At 47.8% G+C, this 15085-nt stretch overlaps 1 protein-coding gene across 3 annotated transcripts in view; it reads right to left on the bottom strand.

Moving 5' to 3' along the window:
• The window catches only part of DMXL2 (Dmx like 2), a 2034639-nt gene that overhangs the window by 679446 nt on the left and 1340108 nt on the right, over positions 1-15085 (bottom strand). For all 3 annotated transcript variants that reach the window (XM_085644194.1, XM_085644192.1, XM_085644193.1), the window contains exon 31: positions 4828-4913. In XM_085644194.1, coding sequence (XP_085500320.1) covers positions 4828-4913 — 86 coding nt within the window. The remainder of the gene's footprint in view (positions 1-4827; positions 4914-15085) is intronic.

A 15085-nucleotide genomic window follows, 5' to 3' on the forward strand; every position in this document is an offset into this window, starting at 1 on the left:
GAACTCCCTGAGCTACTTATTATAGGGATTGACTCCCCGTCCTTTACCCCCCTCTTGCAAGCTGCGATAAATCCCATGAAATATAATGTGTGTCTCACCCCTGAGCCTTGGGCGAGAGATAATCACTTTCGACTGGCCCAGTTAAACGATGCCAGTCTCACCCACGCTTGGCAGAAAGCGCGAGATCAACCGAATGTTGGAACTCGTGTCTATCCCGCATTCATAGAAAAAAATGGACTGTTATACCGTCTAGCGAAACCCGACGCTGTTCCCCAACTGTTGGTTCCGGCTGGATTCAGGGACCAAATCCTCTTTTTTGCGCACGCTCATCTTTTAGCAGGGCATTCAGGAGCAGAAAAAACGGGGCAGGCCATCCTACAACATTTCTTTTGGCCGGGGGTCTATGCTCAGATACAGAAATATTGCCAGGAGTGCCAAATTTGCCAGAGGCGCAATCCCTATGTTCCCCCTCCAGTTCCGTTGAATCCTTTACCCATCATTGGGACACCCTTCGACCGCCTCGGCATGGACCTCATAGGGCCTCTCCCCAAATCCGCGAAGGGTCACCAGTATGCACTGGTGTTGATCGACTATGCTACTAGGTACCCGGAGGCGTTCCCACTTCGGGCCGCAACAACTACGGCCATCGCACAACGACTCGTGGAAGTCTTCTCCCGCATGGGCTTTCCACGAGAGATTATCACAGATCAAGGCACTCCCTTTGTGTCCCGGTTGATGAGGCAGGTCTGTGACCAGTTGCACATTAAACATATCACCACCTCTGTGTACCACCCCCAGACAGACGGACTAGTCGAACGGTACAACGGGAGTCTTAAACTTACCTTGAAGAAGCTTCTGTCTGGGGATGGCCGGCACTGGGACCAATTACTCCCGTTGGCCCTGTTCGTACTCCGTAGCCAGAAACAATCCAGTTTAGGGACCTCCTCTTTTGAGTTATTGTTCGGGCGTAAACCCCGAACCTTACTCGAGATCACCAAGGACAGTTGGGAACGAGAGGGGTTACAAGAGGCCGAATCCCTACTGGATTATACACAACAGTTACAAAACCGTCTCCATAAGTTGCGAACATTGGCCCATACAGAATTGACGGCGGCACAGGTCAAACAAAAAACCTTCTATGACCGAGGTACGAAGTGGCGGGAGTTGGATATAGGGGATTGGGCCCTGATACTTTTACCCTCCTCCACCCACAAATTAAAAAAGGAGTGGCAAGGACCATTCAAAGTCCTAAGAAAGATAGGGAAAACTACATACATTTTGCAACTGAGGGGAAAGAGGACCCAGATGTTCCACATCAACTTACTGAAGAAGTGGTTGGGACCCCCTCCTTCAGGAGTTCATACGGTCTCCATAATCACCCCTCCCTCTCATACCACTCTGGAGACACCTGTCAATCCCGATCTCACGTGCACCCAATCCCGAGAAATACGGTCTCTGCTGATGGACTTTTCAGACGTATTTTCTGATCAACCAGGCAGGACCCAACTGGCCGAACATTGTATCCCTACTCCTCCGGGGGTGGTGGTGAAACAAAAGCCTTACCGGATCCCTGAGGCTCGACGAGCCGCCTTTCAGGAGGAAGTGTCCAGGATGTTGGAATCAGGGGTCATCGTGCCTTCCCATAGTAACTGGTGTTCCCCCGTGGTGCTGGTACCCAAACCGGATGGCAGCATCCGGTTTTGTATTGACTTCCGCGCAGTGAACAAGGTATCCAAGCAGGATGCCTATCCTCTTCCCCGGGTGGATGAACTTATAGAACGCCTTGGTGAGGCCCGATACATCACCACTATCGACCTCACCAAGGGTTACTGGCAGATCCCTTTGGCCCCCGCGGATCAAGAAAAAACCGCGTTCTCCACCCCTTCCGGCCACTATCACTTTACAGTTCTTCCCTTTGGGTTGCATGGGGCCCCAGCGACCTTTCAGCGGGCCATGGATGTGCTTCTGGCCCCTCACTTATCCTATTCAGGGGCTTATTTAGATGACATCGTGGTCTATAGCAAGACCTGGGAGGAGCACCTGGAGCACTTAGGGAAGGTACTGAACAGCCTTCGTCAGTCCGGGTTACACATCAACGCCAAGAAAACCCGAGTGGCCTTTCAGAAAGTGAGGTATTTGGGGTATCTCTTGGGGGAGGGTCATATAGCTCCCCAAACCGAAAAAGTGGCCGCAATCCAGTCCGTTCCCTATCCAAAGACCAAAAGAGACTTGAGGGCGTTCTTAGGGTTGGTGGGGTATTATAGACGGTTCATAGCCCAGTTCGCTACCATAGCGGGCCCCCTCACTGACTTATTGCGAAAAACACACACCTCACCCAGGTTACACGCCCCTTCCGATCAAGAAGCTTCTGCATTCCAAGCCCTGAAAGATGCTATTACCACCTCCCCTATACTAGTGACCCCGGATTTCGACAAACCCTTTATCCTGCAGACAGACGCCTCGGGTATTGGGATCGGGGCGGTTCTCTCTCAGAAAGATCCCGACGGTCACGAACGCCCCATTCTTTTTCTCAGTAGGAAATTGTTTCCTAGGGAGCAGGCTTACTCCACTATAGAAAAAGAGTGCCTGGCGGTTAAGTGGGGGGTTGAGAAACTCCGGTACTATTTGGAAGGCAGACCCTTTGTCCTTTACACGGACCATGCTCCCCTCACCTGGTTACAACGGAATCACGGTCACAATGACAGGATCCTCCGCTGGTTCCTTGCCCTCCAACCCTATCAGATAGACGTACAACATCGGAAAGGGGCGAATCAGGGTAACGCTGACTTTCTTTCTCGGTTCCCTTGTTCCCCCGATCGGGTCACGCCAGGGGGAGGGAATTGTCACGGGGGCACCACTGGGGGCACGGCTTCTGACACACAACCCGAGGGGATGCCTGATTGTTCCTTTACGCCTTGGCCACAGGACTGGTACGGGCCCTTTAACTCCACCAGAGAAACCCGTGGGGAGGAGCCGACTGTCTGCACGTCAGACCACGTCATCCAATCGGAGAGCCCGGGACCTGGTAAAACGAACCCGGAAGAGAAGAAGGGGGCGAAAACCGGAGGAAGCGAGGAGAGCCGAGCGAAGGAGACGGAGCAGGAACGAGTGAGCAGTGGAGAAGGAGAGACGACTGAAGGAGAGTGCGGAGTCCGAGAGACGGCGCCGACGGAGCCAGGAGGCCAACGGATACGCTACTCGCCCCGCCACGTTCCTGGAGGAGCGTGGCTGGGAAAGGTACGTGATCGTATCTTGAGTCTGTCACAAGTACGGGGAGGGACGAAGTGAAGAGGGTGAGGGAGGTCACGGGAGTACGGGGAGCCTGAGTGTTGAGGATTCTTTTTCTGTGGGTCAACCACGCTCCCCCCCTCCAGCCTTCTCTACCTACGTTCACCTCCTTACTTCACCTGAGTTACAGGAGTCACAAAAGTTGGTGGTAGCCCCGGTGATCCCTCACAACCCTTTCCCCCCTCAAAGCGCCCTTGGTCCCTACAACCCTACTCACCTTTGTGTCCCTCTGTATCTCTTCCCTGGGTCACGGACGGAGGAGGAGGAGACGGTCCCTACGGAAGAACCGGACGGAGAGAAGATCCCTACAGAGGAACCCTTAAACCGGACACTGACTCCTGGAGCAACAGACCTCATCCAGAACGTCAAAACAAAGAACGCTTATTGAGCCAATGAAGTCCGCTTTTTTACCTCATCAGTGAGTCCCTGTGTTGGTGTATTAGGTGAACCACCTCCCTCCCCACATCGTCCCTCACACTGTGACAATAGGTCTCCACAGGATACCTTACACTTTGTTCTCCTTTGACCATACTATTCATAAACGAGGGGAGTGTTTCCTAAGGGGCTTTTCAGGAAACTAAGATTCAAGCAGGCTCGTGTTTTTAAAATTGTCTTCAGATGTTTTTACACTCTTTTGTGTCTCAAACCTTTTAAGATCTGCTTTTAAATTAAGAACTACTAGGGGCACATAAAGGCCTACGACTCCCTGTTAATCTCTGTACTATGCATGGTGGCCTCTAGAGCTTTTTAATGTTCTTTTTAGTTTTTTTTTTCCTCTCTGTCTCTTTCATAAATTTATGAGTCCAAGAAGGAGAACAGCATTGTAATGATTTTGCACAGTTTTTCCTATCTTAATGTTTCTTGACTGTTTTTATGAATATGGTTTAACATTGTTATGCACCTGAAAATTTCTCTTTTATGGTCTTATTTTTATATGCCGAATATCGATTATTATTATTATTATACCTGGCTAGTGAGCCCATAAGAAGGGCGAAACCAGTCCTGGGTTGCTTGTGTTACGGTTCAGGGAGCGCCTGGCCTGGATGTTTGGGCTGGACTGTTTCAATGGGGATCAGGGTCAAGGCTGATTTACATATGGCTGGGTCCAAACTGAGGTGGGAGAAAAACTATGAATTGAGATGCGGCCCGAGCGATTACCAGTGGCTGAGTTTAATTCAAGTATTCCATCCTTCACTTTGTTTTTTTGATCACATTTTAGAACAACATAGCCCTATGCCCAATATTATAATAGTTAGAGCAATCAGAAATCTGAGAATATTAATACATTAGAAGATAAACACATATCAGTATGTTTGGAGCATAACAGAAGTTCTACAATTGTTATGTGAACAAAGCATATTGTTTTTTAGCTAAATTGAGTGAAGTGTATAGTTACCCCATTCAAGTAGGGGTTAAGAGTATCTGTCAACTTGAATTGTTTGCAAAATACAAGTTACCTCTCTAAATTGACATTCTTTCTCTAAACACAAATATATCACATCTCAATGACAAATATTGATAAAAACAGCATATACTTACCAGAGAATTCAAGACCAGCAACAGGGAAGAAGTTCTTCACATTATCAAGAGCGAGTTTTATCATTGCCAACCGTATGAGAGCCCAACTAAAGGAGAAAACAAATCTTTACTGTTTACTAATGAACAACTACTAAAAATTATTGATTCACTCTATGTTATCGCCTCAGACCCAACACCTACCCAAGAATTTTCTTTAAAAATCATGGATTAACATTTTACTGTTGTAAAATACCTGATACTCTTCTAATAAATATTCAAATGGAAAACACATAACACAATAATTTGTATGGAAAGACATGCATATGAATGGAATTACCAGCTGTGCACTTATAGGTTTGAAGAACAAGTCACTTAACGTTGGTAACGCATTATCTGGCAGAGACTCTTTCTAGCCACAGATTTCTTACCTTAGAATATTCCTAAGGCGTCAGACTGGATCTTTACATTTTTGTTCAGCATCCCTGTGCGCCGGTAGGTGGTGGTGTTTGGCTGCGCGTTTGCACGTGCGCTGTACCTATATAGGTGCCACCTCCGCATGCTGAAGTCAGTTACTTTCGTGACTTTCCATGCTATGAGCGTGGAGTCACAAGAAGAACTGATCATTGGTGCGAAATACTAAGGCCCCGACCAAGGTGTCCCTTGCATTGCAATCCGCTCACAGAGCGGGAAGGATGGGAGGGTCGGTAAAGAATCTTCTGCTAGAAAGAATCTCTACCAGATAAGGCATTGCCGAAAGTAAGTAACTTGTTCATCTGATAGAGACTTTTAGCAATGGATTTCTTACCGTAGAATAGATTTGTGTGATCAAGGTAGAATGACGACGCACATTTTGCGTGCAGGTGCAGAAGTCTTTCCTCTGTGGAAGGGTGAGGTGGAGCAAAGAAGGCAGGCAGGGTGATGTTCTGGCCTACATGGAAAGGATTACACTCAACAAAATATACTGTTCCGTGGATAAGACTAGAAAACTCTCTTTGGAGCTCATATAGAGTTACTGGGAGCATGTGCTATTAAGAAAAATTGCCCTCACCCACCGAAGGGTGCCATGCTTCATCTTGGGGCTCTGTACCAAGTGGGGCTGGTGCTGCAATTCCAATGGGCCCCTCGAAGGGACACTTTACAGGAGATCTTTTGAAACACCTAATGAAATGAATGGCGTGTAGGTATCCAGTCAGGGGTTGAGAAGATTAGGAATTATGAAGAAGTGAATTGAAAATCAACTATGGATCATGTGTGTCTATATATTGAATAGGGTGTCTATGATCAATGTTGAGATTAAAAACTGACAGTCTCTCCAGGATATAATGATCCCTGTCTCTTGAGTGCACGAAGTGTCGGTCACCTATGGACTCACTGGTATATTTGAGTCTAGATTATTGGTCAGCATGTTTCATGCCTTTGGTAGTCGAGGAGAGATCAAATGACATTTCCTCAGCACCTTTAAAAAATGTACCTAATTTTCTACAGAGAATGAGGAGCTTGTTAATGTCTCGTTTTCTTCTTGTGAATAATAATAGATGCGCTAACTCTCATCTTCCAAGAAGTATAAATACAAACGTGCAAGCATGGTGTCCGATTTATTAGTTGTAACTCTCCAAATTAATGGACAAATCCTCTTGGATCACGAGGACATGGCGCCAGGAATACACACAAATTTGGTGTCAGAGGTAACACAGGTGCATTGACCTACCCGTCCTCACTTCCGTATGGACATCAAATGTGTGTATATTACTGGTGCTACGTCCACATGATCCAAGAGGTTTTGTCCATTACTTTGGAGTGTTACTGTGCCCAGAGCAGAGCCTTGCTAGGCAAAAGATAGAGCAAACAGGAGAACCTTAGAGAGGTGCAGAAAGAGGAGGCATGTTTTTTGACTTACACTAAGCCACAAACTTATCCGAACTGTAAGTGTATACAAACTTGGTGGAGGGACGCCTGGCTACCAGAATAACATCACAGACTTCGGGATGAAGGTTGAAAGCTGTCAACTGTGGCCGCTCAATCTCCCAGCAGGAAGGTGAAGGGTATGCAGGTTCAGGTGCAGAACCCTCGCCTGACGCTGCAACACAAGATTCTCTCAAAAAGGCAGCCTGATTGAGGGTCCAATGCTCATGCTCAACAGCTCGGGATACCAGCCTCTCCTTCCCCAATCTGGAACCAAAAAAATAACTTGGGTTCGGTCGTTCCTGATCTTGAGATCTATGAACAGGAATGCAATAGGCAAAAGGTGTAGAAGAGACTAAAGCTCATCTAGAGAGGAAAAGCGTCTTCGAGCGGAAGTCGCCTTGGAAACTCAAGCATGCAAAACTGCTGACATTGCAAATTCTCAATGGTGGCGAACAGATCTAACGAAGGCTCCTCCCACTGCTGAAATGGAACTTGCACCACCTCCATCTGGAGATGCCATTTGGGCTCCGTTAGGCATCTTGGACTGAGTTCGTCCTCCCCTGCGTTCAAAGAGACCGCCAGGCGTTGAAGCATCTGGGAAATGCTCTAGCGTTCCAGTTATGTCCAGAGATGCAGACCTTTTTGACAAAAGAGTCCACAACCCCATTCTGACCTGTTTGTTGCAGTACCACATGGCGGTGGTGTTGTCTGTGAACACCTGCACTAGCCTTCCCTTGATCGAAGGAAGAAAGGCTTTCAATGCCAAGCGAATAGCCTCGAACTACAACATGTTGATGGGGAGACCGGACTCTGTCTGACACCAGTGTCTGCTGATCTCCACCTCTCTCAGATAGGCACTACATCCCAGAAGAGTCACTACAGTCAGCTCTTGTTGGGAAAAGAGAGACCTCTGCCACTGTCCCAATCATGGTTCGTCAAACATTACTGCAGATATTTTGCAGTTGTTGGAAAGTAATTTAGTAGTATTGATAAGTATTGACTTACTACTAGTAATGAGGCCACAAACACAATATGAGGGTTAGTCAACGTCTCAATAAATTCTTCCTTGCTCAACCCTTGGTAACTGGCAACGATTAGGCAGGTGTATCTTGGAGACAGGTGCGTACAGCATTTAAAAACACCAATACATTAAATAATTAGTGTAGGAAGGTGGATATCGGACTATGGTTACCCCCAACATTTTGCCTAGTGTCTAGCTGGTTTTTCGACTTAGTTGGCCTGAGATCCTGCCATTCAGGGTCTCAGGCTGTCTGCTCTCTCTTTAAAATGGACTCCATGTACCCTAGGTACATACCCAATTGGTAAGGATCACCTTATTGGACCCTGTACAGTGTACCCTAGGTACCCAGGGCATAGGTGTACCCTAGGCCTCCCAGGGGCTGCAGCATGTATTATGCCACCCCTGGTCTGGCCTTCCAATCAGACACAACTGGCTGATCACTCAGCTGGGGCAAGGTCGTGTAATCACCCATTGCTTAGATATAGTATACCTATATCTACCCTTAAAATAGACACGTGTACCTGTGAGCCACTCCTATGGCAGGCCTTAACAATCCTGGAGGCAGAGTGCTTGGTAACATGTGAGATGGTGCTCTAGCATGAGCTGAGCCTGTCTGCAGCTTTCTGAACCATGTCCTTATAGCTGTTCTATGATATAGCCTACCATATACTCTTTAAGTACCTTATAATCTTAAACGGTTATGGTAACTATGGTTTGGCTTTATCAAAACATGTTGTGTAAGGTGTCTAGCACTTTGGAATGATACCCCCATACCATTTCTGGTGATGAGGATATTATTCCTTCCTTCTAGAGGGAGAGACATGTTAAAATCCTACTTTGCTGTTTAACTCTCACCAAAGCCACAGCATCACAAAATGGATGCTGCTGCCACAGACACGAGTCTGACCTCCTGCAGCTGGGAGCCCTCCCAGCCAGGGAGGCCTGGACAATAGGTTTCCTGCTTGGGGAGGTGCTAGCACCTCCCCAGACAGACTTTAGTGTATTGGGGCAGGGAGGACTGAAAGGAATGAGACATGCCTGGGGCACACAAGGTGTTCCATGCATAGTCCAGTTCAAACCGGTGCTGGGGTACTCCAGCCCCAGCTCTGGCGCGAAACTGAACAAAGGAAAGGGGTTGTAGCCACTCCCCTTCCTGTCCCACCCATAGGAGGGACCTTGCAGGTAGCCCAGCCCACTAGCCCAGTATATCAGTAGCTAGCTGAGCCCAGCTAAAGTAGATTAACCTGAATCTGCAACTTGAACAGAAACTCTGGACCTTCGACATTCGACCTCAGGAAGAAATCTGAAGAAATCTCCCTTGTGGCCAAGGAGTGACCACCCTGAGCAACCAGGCACCATCCAGCGACCGCTGCTTGCTTTGCGACTGAATCCTATGAGGGACGACTGCAGAGACTGACCAGCGCCGAGACTTCCAGACACCTCTGAACCAGATCCACATCTCCAGCGAAGCTGAGACCCGTGGAGGCGACGAGGGACGTGGGACCGGCGACTTGGGAAAAGTGGCTAGTAACTGACTAGCGCGACTTCTGAGGCTTCCTCGAGGCTGTGCTTGCGGAATTGAGAAGCCCCACTCCCGAGCACCATCTGCAAAGAAGACCAGCTCCCCACACTTCACGTGTTCTGCGTGGGGCCCTTCTGCACCTGTGTTGCTCGAGGTGTTGTCCGGTTGCTGGCCCGCTGGCTAGTAGCCTCTGCGACGACGAACCTTTACTTTCATCTTGCTGGTCCGGCTCCTCCAGACTCGCACCCGCTCCTCTGTGAAAGAGAAGCACCCCAGACCTTCCTGGTCTGCACCAGAAGCAAGTCCTCCATCCTGCGTGGGTTCCGCTTGCCAAGGCTTGTTGGGTCCTGACTCGACTTCGACGCCGCCGACAGCAAGAGGCTTCGTGGGACAGCTCACCTCCTGGTCCTGGTCGTACTCGACGCCTCCTGGTACCCGTGGCTGCTGCGACAAGCTTCACCTCTTCACTTGCATCTTCACGACATCGCCTGGTTCCTTCCTGGTTCCTTCCCGGCTGGTGACCTAGACTCTGTCCCTTCTGCTTGCAGGTTCCTTCCTTCTTGATCCCCACCTTGGGATCCACCGGACACTCTTCACTGACTGCCTGTCAGCAACTTTCCTTCAGGCATCCATAGAAGTCCACGACGAAACCCGACGCAAGTTCACACCTATGCCCCCGCAGCCCGTGGGCTAGGTAACTTGGGTACTTCGGTGCTCACAGGGGTATTGACTATCCTAGGGTCTAGTTTCCGAGTCTCAACTTTCTAGCTATACCAGAAGTGTCCTAAAACTGCTTATTTCTAACTGCTAGTAATTCTATCGACTTTTACGCATTACGCGTGAGTGTTTCCACTCTGCACCTGAATCCCGTGGGCCTCCCACTTCCTAACTGTTGGTAGTATAGTGTAGCCCCAGCGATTCCCTAGGCCTAGGGCTATCCTGTGTTCGTGACAGTGGTCCTTATACTATATGGTTTGAGTGGCCCCTAGGGCCTAACTGTATTACTTACCTGTGTGACAATGTATGCTTAAATAAGACTGTGTTGTACTTACCTCGAATCTCATAAAGAGTGCTGAGGGTTTGCCTAGAATAAATACATTCTATTTTTATATATATCTGTTGTGGTGTCCTTTCATTTGGTATTCAAGGGATTACATATGGTATAACAGCTGGCTTCACATGCCATTCTTAGTTTAGCCTAAGACTGCTCTTGTCCATGCTACCACTAGGATAGCTGGTCTATAAGGTTGACTTTACAACCAATCACCATAAGGGTTGTTTGGACTGATACAAGGTGTACACTAGAATTAGTGACATCATATATCAGGCCAACTTCTCACATTGGTGAGCAGCTGTGGGATCTGAGCTTTCTGTTGTAATACCATTGTAATCTTGAGATACTAAATTGAAAGATCACATAAGATATTGTTTAGGTACATATAACATAGATTATAAATACTTAAGTCCTACTGGACTTAGTTGTTGTAGGTTGAAGGGCCTAGCACACCCTGACTACAACTACTAGAGAGGGTTAGTAGATACAACTAGTGTAGGTAGGTGCACACACCACACCCTCACTAGAATCATGTCCCTGAATGGAGATCACACTGATACTCCCTCAGGAGAGGAGAATCCTAGACAGATTCCCTCTAGATATGATGCATTCACTTTCCAGGAGATGAGACAACTGTGTACCTCCAGGAGATTAAAACAGGGTTCCAACCCTACCCTTAGACAGCTAGTGGAGCTTCTGGAGGCCTATGATGCTGAAAGAGCTGCCAAGTATGGTGCCATAGCTGTAGATAAGGGCCTCCCCTCCACAGAAGAGACCCCTGACTTAACTGATACAGATGAGTCATAAGAGACTTCAGAAGAAGAGGGAGGTAGCAAGACCCCAGTCAGAATACTTAGTCAGGCTAACTTAAGCTTACATGGGAGGTTGCATGGGAACTTCCCTTACAGGCCCCCAAGTAATCTTAAAAAGAGAGATAGAAGGGGTAGATCTCCCTCAGGGGACTCTCTCCACTCCTATCACTCAAGAAGCTCCAATGCTTCATCCCACAGGAGGATGACTTCCCCCCAAAGGAGAGAGCATGAGGCCAGAATGAAGGAAGCCAAACTGAGGATTGAAAGGGAAGAACTTGCCCTTGCCAAAGAGAAGCTTGCTCTGGCTAGAGAGCAAAAATTGTGTGGGTCAGAACCCACTGGTGGCAGCAACATTCCTAGAGATAGGGATAGGTCTTATGACCATAGAAACCTAAGCAAGATAGTCCCCCCATATCAGAATGGGGATGAAATCCACAAGTGGATGACTGCTTTGGAGAGGGCCTGCAAAGTACAGCAGGTACCCCAGAGTCAGTGGGCAGCTATCTTGTGGCTCTCCTTTTCTGACAAAAGTAGAGACAAGCTCCTCACAGTTAGTGATGAGGATGCTAACTATTACAAAGTCCTGAAGAGTGCTCTGATAGCTGGGTTTGGCTTAACCACTGAGCAATATAGGTTGTTGTTCAGAGACACCCAGAAGACACAGACACAGGACTGGTCTGATTTTGTGGATTGTGCCACTAAGGCTTTGGAGGGTTGGTTAACTGGCAGCAAGGTGCAGGACTATACAGGATTGTACAACTTGATTATGAGGGAGCAGATCCTTAGTAATTGTCAGAACCAGCTTCTCCATCAACACCTGGTAGACTCAGATTTGACCTCTCCCCAAGAATTGGGAAAGCGGGCAGATAAATGGGTCAGGACCAGGATTAGGCCTAAAAATCAGGGTGGTGACCAAAAGAAAGATACCACCAAGCCTCAAGAGAAGGGTGGGGATAAAACAAAAGAGAAATCTTCCTCCGGGCCTCAAAACTCCACACAGGGTGGTGGGTCCCAAGCTCCCTCCTCTACCACAGTTAAAAAGCCTTACTGCCATGAATGTAAAAATCCTGGGCATTGGAATACTGACAGCAGTTGCCCAAAGGCTAAAAACAAAACTGTTCCTCCAATTACTCCTGTCACACCACCTATTACTGTCAGCAGTAATCCCCCAGGTGGTGGGAGTGCCCCCAAAAATGTGGTTGGGTTTTCTTGGGGAACACAGGGGGACCCTGGCTTAGCCAATTCCCCTACAGCAGCTACTCTGGTCTGTGATGGTGGCATGGGGTTTGCCAACTTCACTGCCTGTCCCAACACTTTGGGTAGGTACAGCCAGGATCCCTACATCAATGGTAGAAAAGCTGAGGCCTACAGAGACACTGGAGCTAGCATCACTATGGTGGCTCATAGGCTAGTTCCCTTTGAGCAGCTTTTGCCTGGTTTCTCATACCAGGTAACTAACATTGATGGCAAACAGAACAGTCCTCCCATGGCAGAGGTATGTCTCAGCTGGGGAGGTGTCACTGGCCCTAAAAGGGTGGCAGTGTCCCCAACCTTGCCTGTAGACTGCTTACTGGGGAATGACTTAGAACTCTCAGCTTGGGCTGGAGTTGAACAAGACGCCCATTCTAAAATGGTAGGCCTTTCACAAAAGGGTAGTGGCTGCTGCGACAAGCTTCACCTCTTCACCTGCATCTTCACGACATCGCCTGGTTCCTTCCTGGTTCCTTCCTGGTTCCTTCCTGGTTCCTTCCCGGCTCCTGGCTGGTGACCTAGACTCTGTCCCTTCTGCTTGCAGGTTCCTTCCTTCTTGATCCCCACCTTGGGATCCACCGGACATTCTTCACTGACTGCCTGTCAGCAACTTTCCTTCAGGCATCCATAGAAGTCCACGACGAAACCCGACGCAAGTTCACACCTATGCCCCCGCAGCCCGTGGGCTAGGTAACTTGGGTACTTCGGTGCTCACAAGGGTATTGACTATCCTAGGGTCTAGTTTCCGAGTCCCGACTTTCTAGCTATACCAGAAGTGTCCTAAAACTGCTTATTACTAACTGCTAGTAATTCTATCGACTTTTACGCATTACGTGTGAGTGTTTCCACTCTGCACCTGAATACCGTGGGCCTCCCACTTCCTAACTGTTGGTAGTATAGTGTAGCCCCAGCGATTCCCTAGGCCTAGGCCTATCCTGTGTTCGTGACAGTGGTCCTTATACCACTTACTTAGTATATGGTTTGCGTGGCCCCTAGGGCCTAACTGTATTACTTACCTGTGTGACTTAATGTATGCTTAAATAAGACTGTGTTGTACTTACCTCGAATCTCATAAAGAGTGCTGAGGGTTTGCCTAGAATAAATACATTCTATTTTTATATATATCTGTTGTGGTGTCCTTTCATTTGGTATTCAAGGGATTACATATGGTATAACAGCTGGCTTCACATGCCATTCAGAGATTAGCCTAAGACTGCTCTTGTCCATGCTACCACTAGGATAGCTGGTCTATAAGGTTGACTTTACAACCAATCACCATAAGGGTTGTTTGGACTGATACAAGGTGTACACTAGAATTAGTGACATCATATATCTGGCCAACTTCTCACAATTAGGAACAGCACACAATAAAAATCCAACTCCAATTTATAAAAATAGATATTATTTTGAACAAATAGACACCCCAATGACAAAGATCCAATGAAGGGAACCGGAGATATAAAATTGTAAAGAATAAACAATTTCTGGTGCTTAAAAACCTATAGCTCCACTTTGGAATATCTGGTCATGCTTTATCGGGACGAAATCAAAGTTTGAGGCCGACTGCGATAGAGTCCTGGTCGGATACACTCAGCAGGAGGCTTCTGCCAAAAGTTTACCTTCGGACTTACAAACTTTTCTGGAGGATTTTTCTCTTGACATCGAGTGGTCATCTCCAGCAGGCCGATTTCAATGCAACATCATTGAATTGCTTCTCCGCGGGGCCTCAGTCAAATCCTTGAAGTCTGGAGCTCCGGAGCTTTCAGCAAGACAAACCTGACATACGAGTCGCGGGTGGGGTTAGCCGGTTTGATGTTGAGTTTACCTGATGGAGTTTTTTCCAAACGTTGATCCAACTTTCTACAAACGTTTGGAACTTCTTCCAAAAGGTCACCTTGAGGGTTCAAAGTGTCCAAAAAACAAATCCAAGGGTCTGGATATTCCTAGATGGTCCTTGGGATGACTTGACTACAATTCCCACAATGCACCTGGCCAAATCCTTAAAAGTTCACTGGACGCACTCCAGGATGGGGGCTCTTGGTGGATATGATGCAGGTGGGCTCGGTTAACCTGTAGCTTGCAGGAAGTCCACTCCTTAATCCTTCTTGAAGCATGGCAAAATCTGTGAGGCTTTAGTACCAAATTGAGCAGCAGGTGCAGTCCTTCAGAGTGCAGTCCTTTGGGTGCAGATTCAGATTCCAGCATGGCAGTCTTTCTCCTTGTAGTTTCAGGCAGCAGATCTGAGTTGCAATGCAGCTCTCCCATATTTATTCACAGTTTCTAGGCGTCAAGCAGGGGGGCACTCCTGACCAACGGATGCAGGGTGCCACCCAGGTGTATGACCACTTCCTCCAAAGTGTAGAATATTCTTGTGCCAGAATGTACCATTACCTAAAAATCCAACATGGAGAAAGGTGCTCCTTTGGAGTTAGATCTTGTTAAGCCAACCCACTGGTATGGCTAAGTTTCACTATAACACCCCTTCCAACCACATGACTGATCTAATTACTGAGGCTTCTGTGTGGCTGGGGATGCACGATGTGGGGCCAGCCTGTGCTGATCCCAAATTGTCATTCTCCCTTTGAAGATAAGTTTGGTTACCCCACCCTCTTACTACTTTTTGGCTTCTGCAGGTTAAATTCTCCACCTAAAGGTAATTCACTGTCTATTCTAACAGGACACTTCACACCTCATCAAGCAGCTCTAGCTCAGCC

This window comes from Triturus cristatus, chromosome 3_1 (assembly GCF_964204655.1).
Source record: "Triturus cristatus chromosome 3_1, aTriCri1.1, whole genome shotgun sequence".
Lineage (NCBI taxonomy): Eukaryota > Metazoa > Chordata > Amphibia > Caudata > Salamandridae > Triturus > Triturus cristatus.